Source organism: Scyliorhinus canicula, chromosome 5, assembly GCF_902713615.1.
Source record: "Scyliorhinus canicula chromosome 5, sScyCan1.1, whole genome shotgun sequence".
NCBI lineage: Eukaryota > Metazoa > Chordata > Chondrichthyes > Carcharhiniformes > Scyliorhinidae > Scyliorhinus > Scyliorhinus canicula.
This window is the reverse complement of record NC_052150.1, coordinates 168,480,670-168,506,383: the sequence shown is the minus strand read 5'-3', so window position 1 is coordinate 168,506,383 and position 25,714 is coordinate 168,480,670. Positions and strand designations below refer to the sequence as shown.

Sequence of the window (25,714 nt, the reverse complement as noted above, 5' to 3'; positions counted from 1 at the left end):
AAAACTGGTGTTGCCTCACCAGCATCACCCTCGACGGCTCGTTCACCTACGGTTTCCTCATCAGCGCCCTATGCTCCCGGACGACCTCCAGAGGCCGGTCAAAGGCCCCCTCCCCCATTAGCTGCTTCAACATCTTGGCCATATAAGAACCTGCATCTGCTCTCTCGGTACCCACTGGTATCCCCACTATTCTCAGATTCTGCTTCCGGGAGCAGTTCTCCAAATCCTCTACTTTCTCCTTGAGCCGCTTCTGGGTCTCCCTCAACATCCCAATTTCGGCCGCCAATGAGGTAAGCTGCTCCTCGTGCTCCCCCACCGCCTCCTCCACCTTCTGGATCACCTGGCTCTGGGTCTCCAGCCTCAGCTCCACATGGTCGGTCCCCGCTTTCTATAGGTCCACCACCTCCAGGTCCTCCTGAGCTTTGAAGATTGTTGGCTGAACTTTTCGTTTGAAAGTCCATCAACCGCTCCATCGACCATTGAGCTGGTAGGGTCAACCCTTTACCCTCCGCCATCTTCCCCTGTGTCGCACAAAGAGTATTTTGTTCTTGCAGCTCTTTTCTTCTAGACCCACTTCTGGCTCTCAGATCCATCCACCAACCTCACCAGTGGAGTATAGCTTTCCTCCACCACCTCCACACCTTTTTGCATAAAAACAACCACCTAGCAACCAGGGAAAAGGACTAAAAAAACCCGCCTCAAGCGGGAGCTGCAAAATATGCTACCACTCCCACTGTGGCCGTCATGGGTGGTCCAGCACTAAAATTTATATTTATAAGTGTGGAGTCTTATTCCATCAGAATTTAATCAGTGAAGGCGGTATTAAGAAAAACAAAAGTTTTATTTAATTTTTCTATTCATCTCTTTTATCTGTCTTTTAATTCCATTTTTCTTTGCCTCTCTTTATTTTGCTTCTACATAAGATTTAAATATAATTTATACTTCCTGGTTTAAAATTCTCCATGTCTCACTGGGGATTTGTCAGTCAGACAGGTTGAAGAACCGCAATGGTGTTTGTTCTACCCACACACCTAATAGTTTCCCGATAGAGCATGCTGTTTTGGATTCGACAGCCGATGAAGTCAAAAAATAAAAATTGATCTTAATCTAATTTTGGGCGTAGAGATCATGATTTGTGACCTGACAGTGCCCGTTCCAGTTGAGACAAGTAACAACTTAATTGGGAGCTGAATCCTCATTTACAAAACTATAATGTTGGTCCAAGCAGAGACTATGGGCGCAATTCTCCGCACTCACGACGGTGCGGAGAATAGCGTGGCTCGTAAAATTTTACGGCCACGCTAGTCCGACGCCCTCCCGCTATTCTCCCCCCCCCCCCCCACGCCCGACTCCCGATACGAATCGCTGCCGCCGTTTTTTTACGGCCAGCAGCGATTCTCAGCTGATAGATGGGCCGAGTTCCCAGCCCTTTACGGCTGTTTTTACGAACGGCAAACACACCTGGTCTGGCCGTAAAGTCCTGATTTTTAAAACCATGGCACCGATTGGCACGGCAGTACCACGGCTGTGCCAAGGGTGCCATGGGCCCGCGATCGGTGGGCACCGATCGTGGGCAGCGGGTCCGATGCCCGCGCACTCTTTGTCCCTCCACCGCCCCGCTGTATCACTTCGCGGGGCGGCTGAGGGGCATCCCGGCCCGCGCATGCGCGGGTTTCGCGCGAATGCGCGATGACGTCATCCGCGCATGCGCGGGTTGGAGTCTTCCAATCCGCGCATGCGCGGCTGACGTCATATGACGCGTCAGCCGGCGCAAACTCTGGCAAGCGGGCTTAACGAAATTCGTTAAGCCCGCGATGCCGGAGTTTACGGCCGCGGCATGCTAGCCCCGACCGGGGACCAGAATCGGTTCCCGGTCGGGGGGGCGGAGGCTGGCGTCAAACCCGCCCGGATTTGACGCCAGCCTTACGATTTCTCCCCCTCTGGGAGAATCGTGCCCTATGTTGCTGGCTGTCTAAATGCTGAGCAGGGGAAAGACACTGATCGAACATTGTGCAGACCACCGCATCCTCTTCATGGGGAGTTGCACTGAGTGAGGAAGTGCTAAGCAACAAATTAACAAATCAGTAAACATACCTTGGACTTGTACCAAGTCTCAGTTTCAGAAATGTTCCTGGAGGCAAGTTTATCAAACTGAGAACGAGCTTCTTGCAGGGCTGAAGAAAGGTCAGGCCTAGCCACATCCAGCTCAATCTTGGCCTGTTGATTTTGTTCTTGAGACTCCAGGTTGCGAATTTCCTGCAGAAGAATGATAAATTCAGGTCACCATTTATTCAAACTCCGACATTTGATGTTTATTTCTTGTGAAATTTCGTGTTCAAGGAGCTAAGTGCTACAAATCCTGAATGGAAAAGAATGCTTACTTTCCCACTGCTTTTTGTGACATATATTTTGAGTTAAATGGAGGATGAAACTGCTTTATACTGCCTCAATAAAGCAATTTAAGCCGAGCTCCAAGATAAAGTGTCGTATCTTTATTTTTCCCGAACTATCCATCTAGTTGAATTAAATTGACAATTTAATAGTAGTTGGAATTGTACCTGGGAAATTTTGTGTTATATATTGATTCCAACTAGGAAATAAATTGCCTGCTCAAATGTACTCCACTTAGAGCCCTTGTAATTTCAAAATAGAGTACATACCCTTTCCAATAGTTTAAAACCCATTTACTTGGCAGGATTGTCAGCAACAACGAGCTTGTAAAGAGAGATACATGTGAAACTGTGGTATCCTAATACACTGAGCTTCTCCTTAATCCCTTTCCAGCTGTTCATCATTGCAGGTTACCGCCAGAGGCAAGGTAGGCCAATGCCCACAGTGGAAATCAACATCTCTGTCATAATATACACATCAGTATATGATGGTGCAGAGACACACACTGACTGACACACTGCAAGACCAATCAACACACACAGCACAGCAGCCAATCACCAGTTAGAGCATGCTCACTATAAAGCCAGAGGGCACTAGTTTTCCCGCTCATTCGGGATGCAGCCTCTGAGACAGACAGAACCCGCAGTCAGTAGCACAAACATCCACCATGTGCTAGCAGTATAGGCTGGTCAGGTTAGGCATAGGTCTTCAGTCAATCTAACATAGTGTTGACCCACAGTCCAAGTATGTTTAACAGCTCATAGTTAAATAAAATAGAGTTGTACTTCTACAAGTGTTGGTAGCCTGTCTATGTTACTGCTAAGATAAACGCAGTCTCCACAGATCCAGAGTACCCAACACATCAATCTCCACCTCTGGTGAAGACCAACAACAATGAGAAGATGCACCTTCACCTGCTTTTCTCTCATCCTCCACTAGCACAGTTACATTTACACAGATTTCAGAGGGTTCCTGTATAGAATTGGGGGTCCATGCTGATGGTCACTTTATAATCCAGCAGTTAAGGGAGGCTGTGGAAGCCAAGGTCCCTAACAGCAGGAGGGCTGTTGGAAATCAGGTCCAGACTGATGGCTGGCCTGTGGTCTCAGGCAAAAGAAGCCTGCTGGAGATACAGAGACTGGCTATGGAAAATCTGGCGGAGGTGCCAGATACTATGTTGAACCTTGTGTGGATGGTGGAGGAGTCCATGCAAGCCTTGAGATCTGCCATAGTTCCAGCATGTGAGCTCATGGCTTCCTCCATGCGCTCACATGCAACTGCCAAGAATAGCTGGGTCTATCTTACGAGCCATATGTGTGAGGACATGCAATCCATCGTTCTGGTCTTGGGCTCAGTAAAGCAGTGGCTTGGCGAGAGGGGATCAAGATACCTGGACCTCCCTCTTCTCTTCAGGGATACATGGAGGTGCTAATGCAACGGAGTGGAAGGTGTTGCCGCCTCAGAGTGTCTCCTCAGGGCACTCCCAGGGTGAGCGGTCTCTCCACATCCCTCTGTCTGTGACCACAGAGACTCCAACAGGTGAGGATGAGGAAGGTGCCCTGAATCCATGCAGGAGACCCTCAGTTGGTTGAAGCCTTCAAGGCCTCATACCACGAGAGGACGTCTGCCAAGGTGATTGTGTGCCGTCTGACACCTCACTCAGCATCCTGCCTCTTTATCAGCTACTGACAGTGGGGTTTCACCATGGTACAGGCAGCATAAACAAATTACTAAGACATTATGAGAGCATAATCCTGGTCTGGGTGTTGAGACATAATAAACTTATTGTTAAGATCCTTGCTGAAGTTAAATGCAAGGGTATCCTAAAACCCAGAAGGGAAACTCAGAATCCAGGTTCTTAGTGGTGTTTATTTTCAATTTGGTATACTGTGAGAAAAGATATGTGAACAAGGGAGGAATAGTCCCGTTGTTGTGTGATCAATTAATAAATAATGTTTATTAACTTAAAAGAAAAAAACAAGACAAGAAAGACTATAATACACTTAATTACACTGATGGCTATACACACACGGTATTACATGAAATTATCCATTGGTTCCCAACTACATACGTTTCCTGAACTCTGAGAAGCCCCTTTGTTCCCAAGCATCATCTAATATTACATAACTCTATGAGTTAAATCCAGCAGATAATTACCAAATGCAGGTTATTTTGTCACGTTTAGCAAAGCCATCTTCAGTTTACTCTGCCTGTCAATACTCTTAAGGGTTCTGCCATTTACTGAATAATTCCCACCTTTATTGGACCTTCCAAAATGCATTACCTCACATTTGTCCGAATTAAACCCCATCTGTCATTTATCCGCCCAAGTCTCTAAGTGATCTATATCCTGCTGTATCCTCTGACAGTCCTCATCGCTATCTGCAATTCCACCAACCTTTGTGTCGTCTGCAAATTTACTAATAAGACCAGTTACATTCTCCTCCAAATCATTTTTATACACTACAAACAGCAACGGTCGCAGCACTGATCCCTGTGGAACACCACTAGTCACAGCCCTCCATTCAGAAAAGCACTCTTCCACTGCTACCCTCTGTCTTCTATGCCCGGAGCCAGTTCTGTATCCATCTTGCCAGCTCACCTCTGATCCCGTGTGACTTCACCTTCTGTACCAGTCTGTTCTTTGTTCTTTGGATGCTAACTTTCTATTCTCAAGGCAATGCGACATGAAGGAATGTGTTGCATCTGGTGGTTTTCCCATAAATGACATGCCAAGGAGTTTGTCCAAGGTTACATACGAGCACAATAAATGATGTGCTACTTCTGCACTCATTGCCATGTCACTTTGTGCAAAGAGCAAAACGATGGCTTATAATAGCTTCAATCAATATGTGCCAGTCTGAACCAAAGCCTGTATCCTCGAGGCCAGACATCTCTGTTCATTCTGTGTGGTAAAGGTCTGCTCCCCTTGGTCCTCTAGTGGGTAGAGGGCGTGGATAGTGAAGTAGCTTCAGATGGAGACTGGCAGAGGTGGGCGCACATTTAGAGCTGGAAAAGGTTTGCAGATGAAATACTGATGCTCATTTAGGTGCCTCATTCTTGGGAAAAAAATGACTGAAAATAAGGTTGCTTCTGACAGCCTGGCATGTTTCTCCATGGCCCTGACATTTTTTCTTATTCGCACATGTGATCCGGGTGTCACTGGCTAGGCCAGCATTTGTTGCCCATCCCTAATTGCCCTTGATATGGTAGTGGTGAGTTGCCTTCTTGGACTGCTGTAGTCCACATGGTATAGGGCACCCACAGTGTTGTTAGGGAGGAAGTTCAGGATTATAACCCAGAGATAGTGAAGGAACGGTGATATATTTTCAAGTTAGGATGGTGTGTGATTTGGAGGGGAACTTCTCATGCATCTGCTAACTTTGTCCTTCTATGTGATAACGGTCACAGGTTTGGAAGGTCCTGTTGAAGGAGCCTTGGTGAATTGCTACAGTGCATCTTGTAGGTGGCACACATTGTTGCCACTAGGCATCGGTGGTGGAGGGAGTGAATGTTGAAGGTCGTGAATGAGGTGCCAATCAAGAGGGATGCTTATTCCTGCTTTGTGTTGTGTTTCTAGGGTTATTGGAACTGCACTCATTCAGGCAAGATGAGAGTATTTCCTCTCACTCCTGACTTGTGCCTTGTAGATGGTGGAAAGGTTTTGGAGAATCAGGAGATGTGTTGCTCTCAGCAGAATTCCCAGCCTCAGACCTCCTCTTGTAGCCACAGTATTTATGTGGCTAGTTCAGTTCAGTTTCTGGTCAATGGTAACCCTCAAGAGGTTGATAATGGGAGATTCAGTGATAGTAATGCCATTAAATGTCAAGGTGAGATGGTTTGATTCTCTCTTGTTGGAGATGGTCATTGCTTGCACTTGTGAGGCATGAATGTTACTTGCCATTTATCAGCCCAAGCCTGGATATTGTACAGATCTTTTTGCAGTTGTAGTGGGACTGCTTCATTATCTGAGGAATCACAAATGGCGCTGAACATTGTGCAATCATCAACGAATATTCCCACATCTGACCTTATGATGACAGGAAGGTCATTGACAAAGTAGCTGAACATGGTTGGGTCGAGGACACTGCCCTGAGCAATTCCTGCAGTGTTGCCCTGGGACTGAAAATATCGTCCTACAACAACTGCATCCACTTTCCTTTGTGCTATGCATGACTCCAGCCAGTGGAGAATTTTCCCTCTCATTCCCAGTGACTTCAATTTTGCTCAAACTCCTTGATGCCACACTTGGTCAAATGCTGCCCTCATGTCAAGGGCAGTCATTTTCACTTCACCTCTTGAGTTCAGCTCTTTTTTCCATGTTTCGACCAAGATTGTAATGATATCAGAAGCTGTGTGACCCTAAAGAAACCAAACTGAGCGTCAGTATCAGTAACAGGTTATTGCTGGGTAAGTACAGTAAGTACTGCTGGGTAGCATTGTTCACAATACTTTTAGTCACTTTGATGATAATCAAGAGTAGACTGATGGGGTGGTAATTTGCCAGGTTGGATTTACGTTGCTTTCTGTGCATAGGAAAAACCTGGGCAATTTTCCACATCGTCGGGTAGATGCCAGCATTGCTCTATGCTCCGTTCTGGAGCACAAGTCTTCAGTACTATTGCCAGAATGTTGTCAGGGCCCATACCTTTGCAACATCCAGTGCCTTCAGCTGTTTCTTGATATCATGTGGAGTGAACCAGATTGGTTGAAAACTGGCATCTGTGATACTGGCAGCTTCTGGAGGAAGCTGGCACATCATGTTGAAGATTGTTGCAAATACTTCAGCCTTATCTTTTGAACTGGAGAGATGCAGCAATATCTCTGTCCTCGTCCTCATATTCCTTCCCCTTGTCATCATCTGAGGAGTTTAGCAGTTCCTTGCATGGCAATTCCAATGCCATTGTGATGCAAGGTTGCACAATGCGTGGCAGACTACGCCACTCCTGTTGTTCTCTTATTATGGCATTGGCCAATCTCTGGGCTGATCTGCCACAATTTTCCATGAAGCTGTGATGCACTGGTGTCATGAATCACATCCTCAGCAGATAGCCCTTCTCACCCAGGGTCCAAACCAGGGCCTCAAATAATTGTGGCAGCTGAGAGTCCATAAGATGTATGAGTCATGGGAGCTCCGTGGAATTCGAGAACACAGCTGCATATTTTTTTCCGGTGGGAACAAATAACTTGACCATGAAGGGAGTGAAAACCCTTCAGAATGACAAATGCAGCTGGCTTTTCCAAGAGAACTCAAATGGTCATGTGTGCAGTTGATTAGACCCAGCAGCAACTTGGGATCCTGTATTAACTACCAGATAGAACGGCAAAAGTGGTAACCTGTTTATTCCCATTAAAATTATTAAGTCTGAATGGGACAATGCAACTCAGGCCAGGTATGGGCGTATACCTCAGCCTCAGTGCTCGCAATTTTGCTCTTGGGTAACTGCGAAATCGCCCACTGCATCTTCGATCCAATTTCCTAACATCTTCCAGTCGTCACAAAAGTGAATTTGTTGAAACACCCATGCCATCTTACTCTCATGAATTCTTCAAATTTCTCTTTCTATCATGACATCTATGTGCGAACCCGACATCGGCAGCTGAGATCAAAGAATCACATAATTTACAGGGCAGAAGGAGGCCAGTCGGCCCATCGAGTCTGCACCGGCGTTTGGAAAGAGTACCCCACCCAAGCCCATGCCTCCATCCTAGCCCCGTAACCCAGTAACCGCACCTAATCGTTGTTGGATACTAAGGGCAATTTAGCATGGCCAATCCACCTAACCGGCACATCATTGGACTGTGGGAGGAAACCAGAGCACCCGGAATAAACCCACGCAGGCACGGGGAGAACATGCAGACTCAGCACAGACAGTGACCCAAGCCAAGAATCGAACCTGCGACCCTGGAGCTGTGGCGCAACTGGGCTAACCACTATGCTACTGTGGTAGGCTGCTGAGTTTGATGGAGGTAGGCTGATGAGTTTGATGCCCTGTAGCCTCCACTCCATTCAGGTTCTTATACGGACCTCACAGTTGCTTAGCTCTCTGCGGTACCCATCCAGACCACCTTGGGCAGGCTGGAGGGTCTCTGCTGTTGTAAACAGTAAAGAGCACCTCTTTCACTCCCTGATGGCCTGGAGGAGAATCTGCAGGTAGGCATGTTGAACCATGGGGCAGGCAGGATTTTCCTCACCACTAGGCCCCCCCCCCCCCCCCCCCCCCCCCCCCCACCCCATCCCCCTGCAGCGTGTTGTGTTGCGGAAGAGGTGGCTTGCCATTTGCCGGTGAGCGGAATTTCTGCTCAAATTTCTACTGCTGTCAATGGGTTTTTCTGTTGTTCAAAGCCTCCACCGCGGCGGGTCTGGAAGATTCAGTTTGGCAGTGTGATGGCAACTTTGCTGGTGACACACCAGCGAATGAATTTCCCACATTCAACCCAATGTCAGGAAACTGAGATTTTGTCTCCTATCTAATGTATTTCTCAACCTTGTTTCGTTTCCTACTCTTATCCCATTAAATACCACCTCCTATGTATGAGGTGATTTCATTCTTGCTGTGTCCACTCAGTGTGTAAAAAGCTCAGATTTGACAGCTAATCCACATTACAAGACCAATAGAATTACTTCTGTGGTATAATTAAAGGCTTCAAATCCAAGATACAGTGGAAAACCCTCTCAGTCCCCTGCACAACTCTGACAACCAGTTTCTAAGATAGTTAAAAAGTATTTAAATATTACAAGTGTATGAATTGTTGGAACTTGAAATTATGCATCCTTACTTCTTCATGAAGTTTCTTTAAGAAGATAATTTCATCCTGCAATGCATCAACTTTACGTTGCAGATCTGCACATGCCAGTGTCGCTTCGTCCACATCCTGTTGAAAGAGAATTGTGTAAAAAGTAATTTTAAAAAGAGGTTGAGTAAAATATTTGTGAATTTATTCATAAAGCCATTGCAGAAGTGCACAAAGCAACTTTAAACCTTATACAGCGTCCTTGAAGTTGGGCAAAGTTACCTCAGATCTTTTCATCTCAAATCCCTCAACATAACCTGGTGGTATCACTGGCCGGTGGAGTTATGAGGAGAGAGATTGATTCAGTTAGGATTGCATTTGCTGGAATTCAGAAGAATGAAGGGGAATCTCATAGAAACCTATAAAATTCTAACAGGACTAGCCAGGGTAGATGCAAGTTTAAGATGCTGTTTAAGAAGGCAGGGAAGCAGAAGACGGTAAATTATAGGCCGTTAGTCTGACTTCAGTAATTGGTAAGATTTTAGAGTCCATTATTAAAGATGAGATTGCGGAGTACTTAGAAGTGCATGATAAAATAGGATTAAGTCAGCACAGCTTCGTCGAGGGGAGGTCATGTCTGACAAGTCTGCTAGAGTTCTTTGAAGAGGTAACAAGGAAGTTAGACAAAGGAGAACCAGTGGACGTGATTTATTTAGATTTCTACAAGGCCTTTGACAAGGTGCCACATAGGAGGCTGTTAAATAAGTTAAGGGCTCATGGTGTTGAGGGTAACATCCTGGCTTAGATAGAGGATTGGCCCCTTGGAAAATGAATCTAAAAAAAAAAAATTGCTTATTGTCACAAGTAGGCTTCAATGAAGTTACTGTGAAAAGTCCGTAGTCGCCACATTCCAGCGCCTGTTCGGAATTGAACCCGCGCTGCTGCACTGTTCTGCATTACAAGCCAGCTGTTAAGCCCACTGTGCTAAACCAGACCCTAAATGGGGAAATGCTTAGGAAATCAGAAGCACAAAGGGACTTGGGAGTCCTTGTTTAAGATTCTCTTAAGGTTAATGTGCAGGTTCAGTCGGCAGTTAGGAAGGCAAATGCAATGTTAGCATTCATGTCGAGAGGGCTGGAATATAAGAGCGGAATGTAATTCTGAGGCTATATAAAGCTCTGGTCAGACCCCATTTGGAGTATTGTGAGCAGATTTGGGCCCCATATCTAAGGAAGGATGTGCTGCACGAGGAAACGGTCCAGAGGAGTTTTACAAGAATGATTCCTGGAGTGAAGAGCTTGTCATATGAGGAATGGTTGAGGACTCTGGGTCTGTACTCGTTGGAGTTTAGAAGGATGAGGGAAATCTTATTGAAACTTACAGGATACTGCGAGGCCTGGATAGAGTGGACGTGGAGAGAATGTTTCCACTTGTCGGAAAAACTAGAAGCAGAGGCCACAATGTCAGACTAAAGGGACAATCCTTTAAAACAGAGATGAAGAGGAATTTCTTCAGCCAGAGGGTGGTGAATCTGTGAAACTCTTTGCCGCAGAAGGCTGTAGAGGCCAAATCACTGAGTGTCTTTAATCATAATAACAATTGCTTATTGTCACAAGTAGGCTTCAATGAAGTTACTGTGAAAAGCCCCTAGTCACCACATTCCGGCGCCTGTTTGGGGAGGCCGGTTCGGGAATTGAACCCGCGCTGCTGCCTTGTTCTGCATTACAAGCCAGCTGTTTAGCCCACTGTGCTAAACCAGCCCCTTTAAGACAGAGTTCGATAGGTTCTTGTTAATAAGGGGATCAGGAATTATGGGGATGAGAAAATTATCAGCCATAATTCAATGGCGGAGCAGGCTCGATGGGCTGAGTGGCCGAATTCTGCTCCTGTGTCTTATGGCCTTATGGTCTTATGAGAAGGATGTTTCCAATAATGGGAGTGTCCAGCCCTGCGGTCACAGTCTGAGGATACAGGGTAGACCATTTAGGACAGAGCTGAGGAGAAATTCCTTCACTCAGAGAGTGGTGCGCTGTGGAATTCATTTCCACAGGAAGTAGTTGAGGCCAAAACATTGTATGTTTTCAAGAATATAGCATTTGGGACAAAGGGAATCAAATAACATGGGGGGAACGTGGGATTAGGCTATTAAGTTGGATGATCAGCCATGATCATAATAAATGGTGGAGCATGCTCGAAAGGCCGAATGGCCTGCTCCTACTGCTACTTTCTATGTTTCTATGATTCTCTGAAAAGCATAAGAAAAACAAATGAAGCTTGAATAACTTGCAGTTTAAGAAAATCCTTTGTGACAGCCCCACCTCCCCATCCCTGTCTCAAGTACACTAATTTACATAAGCAAATTACTGCGGATGCTGGAATCTGAAACAAAAACAGAAAATACTGGACAATTGCAGCAGGTCTGACAGCATCTGTGGAGAGAGAAGGGAGCTAACCTTTCGTGTCTGGATGACTCTGTCAAAGCTGGGAAGAACTGGAAATAGGGTCAGATTTATACTGTTGTGAGGGGATGTGGAGCTGGATAGAGGGCCAGCACTAATTACCACTACACTAATTTATATTTAGTTAGGAAAGGTCTCTGTTCAGTTATAACCATTTAATAAAGCATGTCATTAATGGGTGTCAGGAAAAAAACAGGACTGCTGTGCAGACATACTACATCACTAAGATGTTCATTTTATTGGTGTATTTTTGAGTATATTGGACCCAAGCATATCACTTCTATCTCATCAGCTACTCCCTCCACCCTTGCCCCACATCCTGTCACCCTGTCATATTTACGGCAATCAATTAAATTTGGTGATCATGGATCAGCATCCTGACTATCCGAATTTTCATTTCTATTAACTTCAAGATAAGGATAGTGGGTGTTGTGGCAAAGGCAGCAGATCAGATAGTTTCAATTCTATACTTTGATTTTAACTGAGGGGAGGTGTTAAGCAATGGGGTTAAGGGGGCCAACATCAGAATGGCATAGCTCACCCACGTGATGCCAAGGCCATTTTAACTCATCAGCAGGCATGCTGGGTGGAAAGTACAAGAGAGGAGGATAGGGCAGTTGGAATGTTGCATGTCAGGAGATAGCAACAGGTTATCCTGCAGAGAACACGGAGAGAGGCACAGAGGTAATGGTGGTCTTACCCCAGGGAGATTTAAACCTGGTGAGGAAGCAAGTGTGAGGAAGACAGGAACGGTAGGTATTGAGGAGGCAAAGCATCCAAGAGCATAGAAATGAAAGGAGGAATGACTGGGTGACAAGATGGCTTGAGGCAGGAGAGAATAGCTGAAGAGAGAGCTAAAAGTAATGTGCTCGGGTCCAGTACAGCTCCAAAATACACACCCGAATAAACAGAGAGAATTCAGGTTACATCAGCACAAGGGAGATTAGAGGAAACATGTCCTGGTCATAATTGGATGTTCTTCCTCCTTCCTCCAGTGCCCTCTATCAGATGGATCAAAAAAATCATTACTCTTGGAGCATTGTATCTTACTGTTATAAAATTACCGTGATTGGTTAAGCAACCATCAGACCTGATTCAACAATGTCTCCAAGCATTGAAACACGGCTCAAAAACGTCACACCATTTGTTCCTTTTTAAGTGAGTCTGAGGGTTCAGACAGTAAAGACAAAGATTCACATTCTCTCTCATTCCCTGAAGACCCTGGGTTCAAGTCCTGGGCTTAAGCACAAAAATCAAGGCTGACATGACAGTTTATGACTGAGGGAGCACTGGAGGGGGGGGGGGGGGGGGGGGGGGGCTGGTTGGAAGTGTTATCTTTCAGATTAGATATTAAGCTGAGGCCCCATCTATCTGCTCGGGTGAATGTAAACTAATATGGAAATATTTCTTCTTTCTTTCATTGTCACTGAATCAAAATCCTGGAACTCCCTTCCTAAGGGCACTGTGAGTGTTCTTATGACACATGGACTGCAGTGGTTCAAAAAGGCAGCGCACCATCACTTCTCAAGGGCAATCAGGGATGGGCAATAAGACCATAAGAAATAAGAACAGGAGTAGGCTATTCATCCCTTCGCGTCTGCTCTGCCATTTAATCAGATCATGACTGTTCTTTTTTTAAAATCTTTTTATTGGCATTTCTCATATTTATAAACAGTTGTATATCACATTTTTCTCGCCCGCACTAATTTCCTTTATTATACAGAGATGTTTATTTTGTCCTTTGTTTAACTGACCCTATGTGCATTTCATTGCCCTTTGGATCGGTCTATGGCGGAAGGGAGGAGGTTGGCCCCCTTCCCCATGTGTAACTCTGGCTGCTCCGATACCCTGAAGATTGCCACTATTGGGCATGGCTTCACCCTCACCCCCACAACCTTGGACATTGCCTCGGCGAAGGCTGTCCAGAACCCAGAAAGCTTGGGGCAAGCCCAAAAGCTGGTTTCATGGTGTAGTGGTTATCACGTCTGCTTTACACGCAGAAGGTCCTTGGTTCGAGCCCCAGTGGAATCAGTCCGGCTTTTAGTGATGGGAGACGAGGAAATGGCTGGAGAACTTAATAAGTACTTTGCGTCTGTCTTCACAGTGGAAGACATGAGTAATATCCCAAAAATTATAGAGGGTCAGGGGGCTGAGTTGAGTAAGGTTGCCATTACAAAAGAGATGGTGCTAAAAAAGCTAAAAGGTCTTAAAATTGACAAATCTCCTGGCCCCGATGGGCTACACCCTAGAGTTCTGAGAGAGGTGGCTGAAGAAATAACGGAAGCGTTGGTTGAGATCTTTCAAAAATCACTGGTGTCAGGGAAAGTCCCGGACGATTGGAAGATCGCTGTTGTAACCCCCTTGTTCAAGAAAGGATCAAGACAAAAGATGGAAAATTATAGGCCAATTAGCCTAACCTCGGTTGTTGGTAAAATTCTAGAATCGATCGTTAAGGATGAGATTTCTAAATTCTTGGAAGAGCAGGGTCGGATTAGAACAAGTCAACATGGATTTAGTAAGGGGAGGTCGTGCCTGACGAACCTGTTAGAATTCTTTGAGGAGGTGACAAGTAGGTTAGACCAGGGAAACCCAGTGGATGTGGTCTATCTGGATTTCCAAAAGGTCTTTGATAAGGTGCCACACAGGAGGCTGCTGAGTAAGGTGAGGGCCCATGGTGTTCGAGGTAAGCTACTGGCATGGGTTGAGGATTGGCTGTCTGACAGAAGGCAGAGAGTTGGGATAAAAGGTTCTTTTTCGGAATGGCAGCCGGTGACCAGCGGTGTCCCACAGGGTTCAGTGTTGGGGCCACAGCATTCACCATATATATTAATGATCAGGATGAAGGGACTGGGGGCATTCTAGCGAAGTTTGCCGATGATACGAAGTTAGGTGGTCAGGCAGGTAGTGCTGAGGAAGTGGGGAGGCTGCAGAAGGATCTAGACAGTTTGGGAGAGTGGTGCAGGAAATGGCTGATGCAATTCAACGTGAGAAAATGTGAGGTCTTGCACTTTGGAAAAAAGAATCCAAGCATAGACTACTTTCTAAACGGTGAGAAAATTCATAATGCCAAAGTACAAAGGGATCTGGGAGTGCTAGTCGAGGATTCCCTAAAGGTAAACATGCAGGTTGAATCTGGGATTAAGAAAGCGAATGCAATGTTGTCATTTATCTCAAGAGGGTTGGAATATAAAAGCAGCGATGTGCTATTGAGCCTTTATAAGGCTCTGGTTAGGCCCCATTTGGAGTACTGTGTCCAGTTTTGGGCCCCACATCTCAGGAAGGACATACTGGCACTGGAGCGTGTCCAGCGGAGATTCACACGGATGATCCCTGGAATGGCGGGTCTAACATATGATGAACGGCTGAGGATCCTGGGATTGTATTCATTGGAGTTTAGAAGGTTAAGGGGAGATCTAATAGAAACTTACAAGATAATACATGGCTTAGAAAGGGTGGACGCAAAGAAACTGTTTCCGTTAGGCGAGGAGACGAGGACCCGTGGGCACAGCCTTAGAATTAGAGGGGGTAAATTCAGAACAGAAATGCGGAGACATTTCTTCAGCCAGAGAGTGGTGGGCCTGTGGAATTCATTGCCGCGGAGTGCAGTGGAGGCCGGGACGCTGAATGGCTTCAAGGCAGAGATAGATAAATTCTTGATGTCGCGAGGAATTAAGGGCTACGGGGAGAATGCTGGTAGGTGGAGTTGAAATGCCCATCAGCCATGATTGAATGGCGGAGTGGACTCGATGGGCCGAATGGCCTTACTTCCACTCCTATGTCTTATGGTCTTATGGTCTTAAAACATGTGGGTGTGGTTGGCCGTGTCCCTCTGGCACCGCCCACATTTGTCCTGCTCATTCGGGTTCTGACATCATGACTGTCCTAACACTCACTATGTCCACTGGCCTAGCCAGCCACACCCACATTCTATGAATAATAGTTTTTTAAAAATCCAATGGCACTATTTTGAAAGAAAGCAGGAGTGCCCAATGTCCTGGCTAATATTTACCCCAATCCAAAGTACGAAAAACATATGATCTGGTCATTATCACATTGATGTTTGGTTTGTGAAAGTTTACTGAGCACAAAGTGGCTGCTGTGTTTCCTATATTACAACACTTCAAAAAGTACTTCACTGCTTACTTCCTTTGCAAAGTATGTCTTCAACGCTTTCTAATGTGTTTGCGTGTATATTTTATTTGTTCTGCTTTATTTCAGTCATTAATCTGTTTAATGACTGTTAAAATAGCAAACGTGTTATACATATTAACTTACAAAGATCCAAGGAGGAAATTCAACAAAATTTGTAATTTTGGCAATTTATTTTTTAACAACTATAATTCTTGCCATTTCCTAATTATTTTTACCTCTCTGAAATCTGTCAAATTGCTTTCAGCTTCCTCCCGTTGTTGTAATTCACTTCTCAACCTGGAAAGAACAGTTCACATGATGAGTTGAAGATCACAGAACATTGTCATGACAACTACGACCAGACTGTCTGCAGGTTCCATCAGTCCGGGTGTCTGCTGTTAAATGTTGTGTTTTACTGAGCATTAATAATCCAGATTTTCCTGGAGCCAGGCACCTCATGGCGTGCCTGGTTGGATTTTCTTTGTGCATATTCAGGTTTTACATTTTTTCCGCAAATTTTTCCGAGGTGTCGCATAAAAACATCTGGGACAGTAATTTAATTCAGCAGATTTGGTTTATTATATTAGAGAGGGTCATAGGTTTGGGAAAGCCACGATAAGGTAAGAGATCATGATGAAACATGGCAATGAAACTGTTAAAATTCATTCCTCACAATTAATCAGAAATAATAACATAATCTCTGATTGTAAGCAGTCTCACAATTATTCATATAGGGCGGGATTCTCCAGCCCCCCGCCAGGTCGGAGAATCGCCCGGGGCCGGCGTCAATCCCGCCCCTGCCGTGTCCCAAATTCTCCGCCACTCGGGGTTTGGCGGGGGCGGGAATCACGCCGCGCTGGTCGGCGGGCCCCCCGCGGCGATTCTCCGGCCCGCGATGGGCCGAAGTCCTGCCGCTGACAAGCCTCTCCCACCGGTGTGGTGTGGACCACCTACCTTACCAGCGGGATTGGCGCGCGGGTGGGCGCCGGGGTCCTGGGGGTGGGGGCGCGGGGCGATCTGACCCCGGGGGGTGCCCTCATGGTGGCCTGGCCCGCGATCAGGGCCCACCAATTGGTGGGCGGGCCTGTGCCGTGGGGGCACTCTTTTTCTTCCGCCTTCGCCATGATCATCACCATTGTGGAGGCGGAAGAGACCCCCTCCCCTGCGCATGCACCGGGATAACGTCAGCAGCCGCTGACGCTCCGGCGCATGCGCGGACTTACGCCGGCCGGCGAAGTCCTTTCGGCCCCAGCTGGCGTAGTCCCAAAGACCGTTCACGCCAGCCGGCGGAACGGGAACCACTCCGGCGTGGGCCTAGCCCCTCAATGTGAGGGCTTGGCCCCTAAAGGTGCGGATGTCTCCGCACCTTTGGGGCGGCCCGACGACGGAGTGGTTCACGCCACTCCAACACGCCGGGACCCTCCGCCCCGCTGGGTAGGGGAGAATCCCGGGCCCGTTTTGTGGTGAAGGGCTTCCACAACAGAATATGAGAGACCACAATACCATAAGATGGAGGAGCAGAAGTAGGTATTTCGGCCGTTGCGTCAGCTCCACCATTCCGAGATCATGACTGATTTGATATGTTGATCTACAATTCCACTTTCTCGCCTTATCCCCATAACCCTTGACTCTCTTACTGATTAAAAATCTGTCAAACTCAGCCTTGAACATAGAATCATAGAATTTACAGTGCAGAGGGAGGCCATTCGGCCCATTGAGTCTGCACCAGACCTCCGAAAGAGCACCCTACTTAAGCACACGCCTCCAACATATCCCCGTAACCCAGTAACCCGACCTAACCTTTTGGACATTAAGGGGCAATTTAGCAATATCAATCCACCTAATCTGCACATCTTTGGACTGTGGGAGGAAACCGGAGCACCCAGAGAAAACCCACGCAGACAATGAAGAAAGTGCAAACACCACACAAATAGTCACCCGAAGCCGGAATTGAACCTGGGTCCCTGGGGCTGTGAGGCAGTAGTTCTTTTTTTTTTTTTTTTAAATAATTTTTATTGAATTTTTCAAAATACAAACATTTTAACCCCCCCTACATTTACATTTAAATTATAACAAAACAAAGTCAAACCCCCCTACTTAACAAGAAAAAGAAAAAAAAAAATCCCCCCCCCCCCCTACCCGCGCGTCCCCCCCCCCCCCCCCCCCCCCCCCCCCCCCCCCGCCGGCGAACCGACAGTCAGACCAACTTATCATTTCTAGCAGCGTCCTCGGGCAGGCCTTGCCCGTGCCACCGCCGCTACCGTACTTCCTTCGTCGTTGTCCCCCCTCCCCCCCCCCCCTCCCCCCCTCCCGCCCTCCCCTCCCCTCCCGGGTTGCTGCTGTCATGGCCTCAGTTTCTATCTCTGATCCAAGAGGTCTAGGAAGGGTTGCCATCGCCTGGAAAACCCCTGCACCGACCCTCTCAGGGCGAATTTGATTCTTTCCAATTGGATGAAGTTTGCCATGTCGTTTAACCAGGTGTTAACACTCGGAGGCCTTTCGTCCCTCCACTGAATCAGGATCCTCCTCCGAGCCACCAAGGACGCAAAGGCTAATATTCCAGCCTCCCTCGCCTCCTGTACCCCCGGTTCCACCCCAACCCCGAAGATCGCAAGTCCCCATCCTGGCTTGACCCTGGACCCCACCACTCTCGACACCGTCCCTGCCACCCCCTTCCAGAACTCCTCCAGTGCCGGACATGCCCAAAACATATGTGCATGATTCGCAGGGCTTCCCGAACATCTAATACACCTGTCTTCACCCCCGAAAAACCGACTCATCCTTGTCCCCGTCATGTGGGCTCTATGCAGTACCTTAAATTGAATGAGACTTAGTCTCGCACATGACGACGACGAGTTGACCCTCTCCAGGGCGTCTGCCCATGTCCCGTCCTCTATCTGTTCCCCCAGCTCTAACTCCCACTTATCTTTCAGCTCCTCTACTGGTACCTCCTCCACCTCCTGCATAATCTTATAGATGTCCGAGATCTTCCCCTCCCCGACCCAGACCCCTGATAGCACCCTATCACTCACCCCCCTGTCGGGGAGCGCGGGGAACCCCGCTACCTGTCGTCTGGCAAATGCCTTCACTTGGAGGTACCTGAACGTGTTCCCCGGGGGGAGCCCAAATTTCTCCTCCAGCTCTCCCAGGCTCGCAAACCTCCCCTCTATAAACAAGTCCCTCAGTTGTCTAATACCCGCCCTCTGCCAGCTCTGGAATCCCCCTCCTGTGTTTCCCGGCGCAAATCTGTGGTTCCCTCTTAGTGGTGCCCCTATCAGACCTCCCACTTCCCCCCTGTGTCGCCTCCACTGCCCCCAGATCTTGAGGGTGGCCGCCACCACCGGGCTCGTGGTATACCTCGTGGGAGGGAGCGGCCATGGTGCCGTTACCAGTGCCCCTAAGCTTATGTTGCCGCAGGACGCCCTCTCCATGCGCTTCCAGGCTGCCCCCTCCCCTTCCATCATCCACTTTCGTACCATCGATGTATTTGCCGCCCAGTAATATCCTGAAAGGTTGGGTAACGCCAGCCCTCCACTATCCCTACTCCGCTCCAAAAAGACCCTTCTAACTCTCGGGGTGCCATGTGCCCACACATACCCCATGATACTACTCGTTACCTTCTTGAAAAAGGCCCTGGGGAGGAAGATGGGCAGACACTGGAACAAAAACAAGAACCTCGGGAGGACCGTCATTTTAACTGACTGCACCCTCCCTGCCAGCGACAGCGGCACCATGTCCCACCTCTTAAACTCCTCCTCCATCTGCTCCACCAGTCTGGAAAAGTTCAACTTGTGTAGGGTCCCCCAGTTCTTTGCCACCTGCACCCCCAAATACCTAAAACTTTTAACTGCTCTTTTGAAGGGGAGCCTCCCAATTCCCTCCCCTTGGTCTCCCGGGTGTATTACAAAGACCTCACTTTTCCCCAGATTTAATTTATATCCCGAAAAGTCCCCGAACTCCGCTAGTATCCCCATTACCTCCGGCATTCCCCCCTCCGGGTCTGCCACATACAACAACAAATTGAGGCAGTAGTTCTAACCACTGTGCCACCATGCCGCCCCTTAATGACATACTTAATGATTCCGCCTCTAAATACCTCTGTGGTAAAGAATTCTACAGATTTACTACCCTCTGAAAGAAGAAATTCCTCATCTCTATCTTATATGGGCGACCCCTAAATGGATAGATTGAGAGCAGGATAATGGTGATGTAAGTGATCATAATACACAGGACAAAGCTATGACATCCTGTTGGAACCAACAATTCTATGGACACGTGCTTGTAGGATTAGAATAGTGGTTTTAATATACTCACAACAGAGCCAGCCGGTTGGCCATTGAACTTTCGGTGAACTGGCCGGCTGACCATGTGGCACTGATCTTATATACAGCAGCTTCCGGGGGAGGAGTCCTGGGCAGAGCCAATGGAGAAGCCCCATACAACTCGAGCATTCCCAGAGCTACTCCCCCTAGAGGTCAGGTAGTGCAACTGCACATACAATACAGACACATGTATATCCAGATTATAATCCGGTGTGAATCACATTCACCACACATCCAAAGGCGAAATAGCTAGAATGGGTACTCAGGAAAAGAGTCCTAACGTCTCCAAACTATCTTCATACCTGAAATTCCTCAGTTCCTTAGCACTGCTGCCTCACAGCGCCAGGGACCCGGGTTCAATTCAGACCTTGGGGGTGGGATTCTCCGTCCCGCCAGCCCGTTTTCCAACGGGGTGCCCTCCCCCCTTGCTGGCAGCGGGATTCTCTGTTCCCATAGCCGATCAATGCGGTTTCCCATCGTGGGCCACACCACAGGAAACGTGGGTGTGCTGCCAGTGAGGCAGAATATCCTGCTGACAGTGAGTCCTGAAGCGCGTCTGTGCGCAGTTTATATTTTCTCCCCATGGGCGGGATCCTCCGACCCCCCGCCGGGTCAGAGAATCGCCGGGGGACGGCGTGAATCCCGCCCCCGCTGGCTGCCGAATTCTCCGGCGCCGGGGATTTGGCGGGGCGGGAATTGTGCTGCGCCGGTTGGCGGCCGCTGGCAGCGGGCCCCCCGGCGATTCTCCAGCCTGCGATGGGCAGAGTGGCTGCCTGTTTTAGGCCGGTCCCGCTGGCATATGTTACGACAGGTACTTACTGGCGGGACCTGGCTCCGCGGGCGGCCTCTCGGGTCCTCGGGGGGATCTGGCCCTGGGGGGTGCACCCATGGTGGCCTGGCCTGCGATCGGAGCCCACCAATCTGCGCATGGGCCTGTGCCGTGGGGGGACTCTATTCCTCCACGCCGGCCGCTGTAACGGTCCGTGATGGCCGGTGCGGTGATGAACCCCCCCCCCCCCCCCCCGCGCATGCGCTGGGATGATGCCAGCACTTGCTGGTGCTCCCGAGCATGCAATGTGCCAACTCGCGCCGGCCAGCAGAGGCCCTTTGGCGCCGGTTGGCGTGGTGCCATGTCCCTTCTGCGTCGGCCAGTGCAGCGCAAACCACCTAGCCCCTGAAGGTGCGGAGGATTCCGCAACTTCGGGCGGCCCGATGTCGGAGTGGTTCACGCCACCAGCTGGTTGGAGGTCGCATCACTAACTATCTGCAAAACTGCGCACAGGCATATCAACACAGGATGCCCATTCGGAGGGTTGGTGCAGACACGATGGGCCAAACGGCCTTCTTCTGCACTGGAAGGTTTTGATGATTCTATGACCTGTGATACCATTCCCATGTATCTCCTCTACAATCTCTCCAGTGCCTTCACATCCTTCCTAAAGTACGACACCCAGAACTGGACGCAATATTTCATCATAAAGGAAAACCTGGAGGCATTTTCATGATGTATGAGGATGCTTTCTTATGGATTGCGACAGAGAATATGAGAAGATACTATTAACAAGAATGGATAGAATTTAAAATTGGGAGTCAGGCTTTTAAATAAATTGGTTTAGACTTTAGACAGAGCTTTAAAATAACAATTGTATTCAGAGAATGTTACTCCCATCCCAGGTCCTAACAGAAAGATGATGCTATATTTAAGGAATGGATAGAACAAATGTGAAATGAGTTGATCAGTTGAATTGGTAGGGCACTCACCCCAGACTAAATGCTGGTTTTGATGTGTTGGAGTTAAATATTATAGAATTTACAGTGCAGAAGTAGGTCATTTGGCCCATTGAGTCTGAACTGGCCCTTGGAAAGAGCACCCTAAGCCCACACCTCCACCCTATCCCCGTAACCCCACCGAACCTTTTTTTTGGACACTTAAGGGCAATTTTAGCACAGCCAATCCACCTAACCTGCACATCTTTGGACTGTGCTACCGTGCTGCCCCTTATGTTGAAACACCTTAAAGTTGAGAGGTTTGAAGGGAAAATAAAAATTGAAACAATGAAAATTGGCAAAATGCTTACTCAAGTTCCCTTTTTTAGGTGACCCAAAGAACATTAAATCAGCCATTTTTAGCAATGCTTCACATGCTAATCTTTCAAATAGTTATTTTAATGCAGCTGGTTTCATAATAGTTCTGATGGGTGAAAATGTTGTCCTTTAACATGGGAAGCTAAGAAAATAAAAAAGGTTGTTAAAAGCTTTTTCGTTGCTGAAAGACTGACTCTTGTGGATACAGGATTTTATTTCTCAAAATTTTCAAGTGACATATTGTTTAATGGACCTATTGAAGATTATGTACCCAATGAATGTAATGTAGACAATCATTTATTGTGGAATGATATGCACTCTTAAAAAAAAAGTGAGTGAGAAGAGATTATTTATTAACCTTGCTGGCTTGAAACAAATGCTGGAGACAAAAGAAAACTTTTAAATTAGATGGGTGGATGCAAGTTATCAACTTTCTGGTTGTTTTACAAAAAGAAATGCAAGTACAAAGAAATTGGTAGGTGCCCAAAAAGAGGGCATGTGTCAGAACAGAATGCTTTGTATAGAAATGGAAATACCTGTACTTGATTTGAAATTTTGGTTGGATTTGCAACTCTGATTTTTACTTGAAGAGAGAGAATGGAATCTGTTACTTGTATATTTATTGTGTTTAATGGAAGGTATTACACTTGTAGCCCTAACAATAGACACAGTATAAACTCTGGTTTGGAGATATATACTTTTACTGGATAACCTGTGAGGTTTTTGTTGTATTCTCTATTTTGCTTTTCATGGGTAGCTTGGATACGTAGTGTTGAATAAAGAACACAAAGCTTTGTTAATGAACAAAGCTCTAAAGTTATTACACTAACAACTAAGATCCGTTCATATTCCGAAAGTAAAAGGTTACTGTGTTAAACGATGCTATCTCTAACTAACAGAACTTCTCAAATACACAAGTGCAGTCTCTCATGCCACACCATCTTCTCCCAGAATCCCAGAAGTCACAAGATATATGTATGACTGTTCTGTGATTCCCTCTAGTGGTAAGAAGCATTAACATTAACTTGTTAACTCTTTACATCCCAGTCAATATACATATCATTACAGTTTTGTCTTCATTCTCATACTTGTGGAAGGATCAGATAAATGGCTTCCCTCATTCTATGCATCCTCATGATTGCGTGTGGCATTTGCGCGTGGCATGGATTGCACCGTGGATATCGTGCAATCAGCATTGTACAAATATGTCTTCTTAAAGTTCAGTTCCGAAAGCAATGTTGTGCAAAGATTTTTCTGGGTAAAACATTGTGAAATTTATACTGCACCAATTTTCTTTGCTGCAGAAATTTATGACCTTATTGTTCAGAGCACACTTACTGGTTTTACCCTATAACGGGTTGGTAAGGAGGAGGGGGAAACAGTGATATATGAAATATATATTTAAGGGAAACATTTATTCTGCTCCTTTTGCTGACCTGTGAAGTAACTGGTGGAGGGAACATAGAACATAGAACAGTACAGCACAGAACAGGCCCTTCGGCCCTCGATGTTGTGCTGAGCAATGATCACCCTACTCAAACCCACATATCCACCCTATACCCGTAACCCACAACCCCCCCTTAACCTTAACCTTACCTTTTTTTTTTAGGACACTACGGGCAATTTAGCATGGCCAATCCACCTAAGCTGCACATCTTTGGACTGTGGGAGGAAACCGGAGCACCCGGAGGAAACCCACGCACACACGGGGAGGACGTGCAGACTCCGCACAGACAGTGACCCAGCCGGGAATCGAACCTGGGACCCTGGAGCTGTGAAGCATTTATGCTAACCACCATGCTACCGTGTAGTATTCAGTTTGCTCATTACGGGAGTGTAGAACTGCTGCCGTGTGTTCTGCAGAGTGAGCTAAATGCTATTTCAGTATTCCAGTAACACTATTGAAGGATTTTCTACACTGTATTGAAACCGTGGGAGTGTGGGGGGCTGGTGACTGATGCTTCTTTACAATGTAACCTCTTCAGTCCAGAACGTCTGAGTCAAGTTATTTCTGGGTTTCAGAATTTTCTGGATTATTGAATGACATTATAATGGCTAACCACAAGAATGGAACTGGAAACATCGTAGGTTTATAAATGTTTACCTGAACCATAAAACAATGATAAAACATTACGAAACAGTAATAGAAATTATTTAATTTATCCAAATACTGCATCTTCCATGTTTCTGCTCCCAAAAGGTGATGCTAAAATGTTGCCATGAGTTGATCAATAATTTCTGGACACTGACATTTCCAAATAATAGATTTTCCAACTGGAGAGTTGCAGTATTGCCTCGACAGCATCCTAAATCTCTCTTCCAGCAAGGATCGGAAACGTGAGTTCCTCCCTTGGCCTCACATCTGCCACTAACATCTTCTGAAACTGGGGGTTCTCTGGCATCTTATTTCTGGTCATTCTTATTCCAGCAGTCTGAAACGCAAGAGGCCATAAAAGGAAGCAACTTTATTGAATCATAGAATCCCGACACTGAAGTTGGAGGCCGTTTGGCCCATCGAATCTACACTGACCCTCTGAAAGAGCATCCTACCTAGGCCTATTCCCCTGCCCCATCCCCTAACCCCACCTAACCTTTGGACACTGAGGAGCAATTCAGCATGGTCTAACCGGCACATAAAGACCATAAGACATAGGAGCAGAATTAAGCCACTTGCTCTGCCATTCAATCATGACTGATATTTTTATCATCCCCATTCTCCTCCCTTCTCCCAATAACTCCTGATCCCCTTATTGTTCAGGAACCTATCTATCTCTGTCTTAAAGACACTCAGTGATTTGGCCTCCACAGCCTTCTGCGGCAAAGAATTCCATAGATTCACCACCTTCTGGCTGAAGAAATTTCTCTTCATCTCAGTTTCAAAGGATCATCCCTTCAGTCTGAGATGGTGTCCTCTGGTTCTAGTTTTTCCAACAGGTGGAAACATCCTCTCCATGTCCACTCTATCCAGGCCTCGCAGTATCCTGTAAGTTTTTAATAAGATCCCCCTCATCCTTTTAAACTCCAACGAGTACAAATGCAGAGTCCTCGACAGTTCCTCATATGACAAGCTTTTCATTCCAGGAATCATTCTTTGGACTGTGGGAGGAAACCGGAGCATCTAGAGGAAAACCCACGCAGACATGGAGTAGAATAGAATAGAACCATAGAATTCCTACAGTGCAGAAGGACGGCATTTGGCTCATCGAGGCTGCACCAACCCTCTGAAAGAGTACTCTACCTAGGCCGCTCCCACCCCACTCCCTGTAACCCCACCTGACCTGCACATTTTTGAACATGATGGGCAATTTAGCATGGTCAATCCATCTAACCTAATCTTTGGACCGTGGGAGAAACCGGAGCACCCGGAGGAAATCCACATTTTTCAAAATATGAACGTAAAAATGGCCTTTGCAGCTGGGCCACCACACAAGCTGTTATAGACCCAATAACATGGCTTTAATGTGGTGGTGTGATTCAGTCACTGGATATAAAACATTTATGATTTTTATTCCAGCAATATAATTGTCAAGGGGACTGAATAGTCACTATTTTGGATTTAGTTTTACTTTTCTCAGGATAATTTTTTTTAAG

At 46.9% G+C, this 25,714-nt stretch overlaps 1 protein-coding gene and 1 non-coding gene across 4 annotated transcripts in view; one reads left to right on the top strand and one right to left on the bottom strand.

Annotated features, from left to right (window-relative positions):
* LOC119966413 (glial fibrillary acidic protein-like) overlaps nucleotides 1-25,714 on the bottom strand; it is a 51,180-nt gene that overhangs the window by 23,895 nt on the left and 1,571 nt on the right. For all 3 annotated transcript variants that reach the window (XM_038798030.1, XM_038798032.1, XM_038798031.1), the window contains exons 2-4: nucleotides 15,953-16,013; nucleotides 9,172-9,267; nucleotides 2,095-2,256 (exon numbers count right to left, since the gene is read on the bottom strand). In XM_038798030.1, coding sequence (XP_038653958.1) covers nucleotides 2,095-2,256; nucleotides 9,172-9,267; nucleotides 15,953-16,013 — 319 coding nt within the window. The remainder of the gene's footprint in view (nucleotides 1-2,094; nucleotides 2,257-9,171; nucleotides 9,268-15,952; nucleotides 16,014-25,714) is intronic.
* Nucleotides 13,544-13,616, top strand: trnav-uac. Its single transcript has one exon. It is a non-coding gene; the product is annotated as a tRNA-Val (tRNA).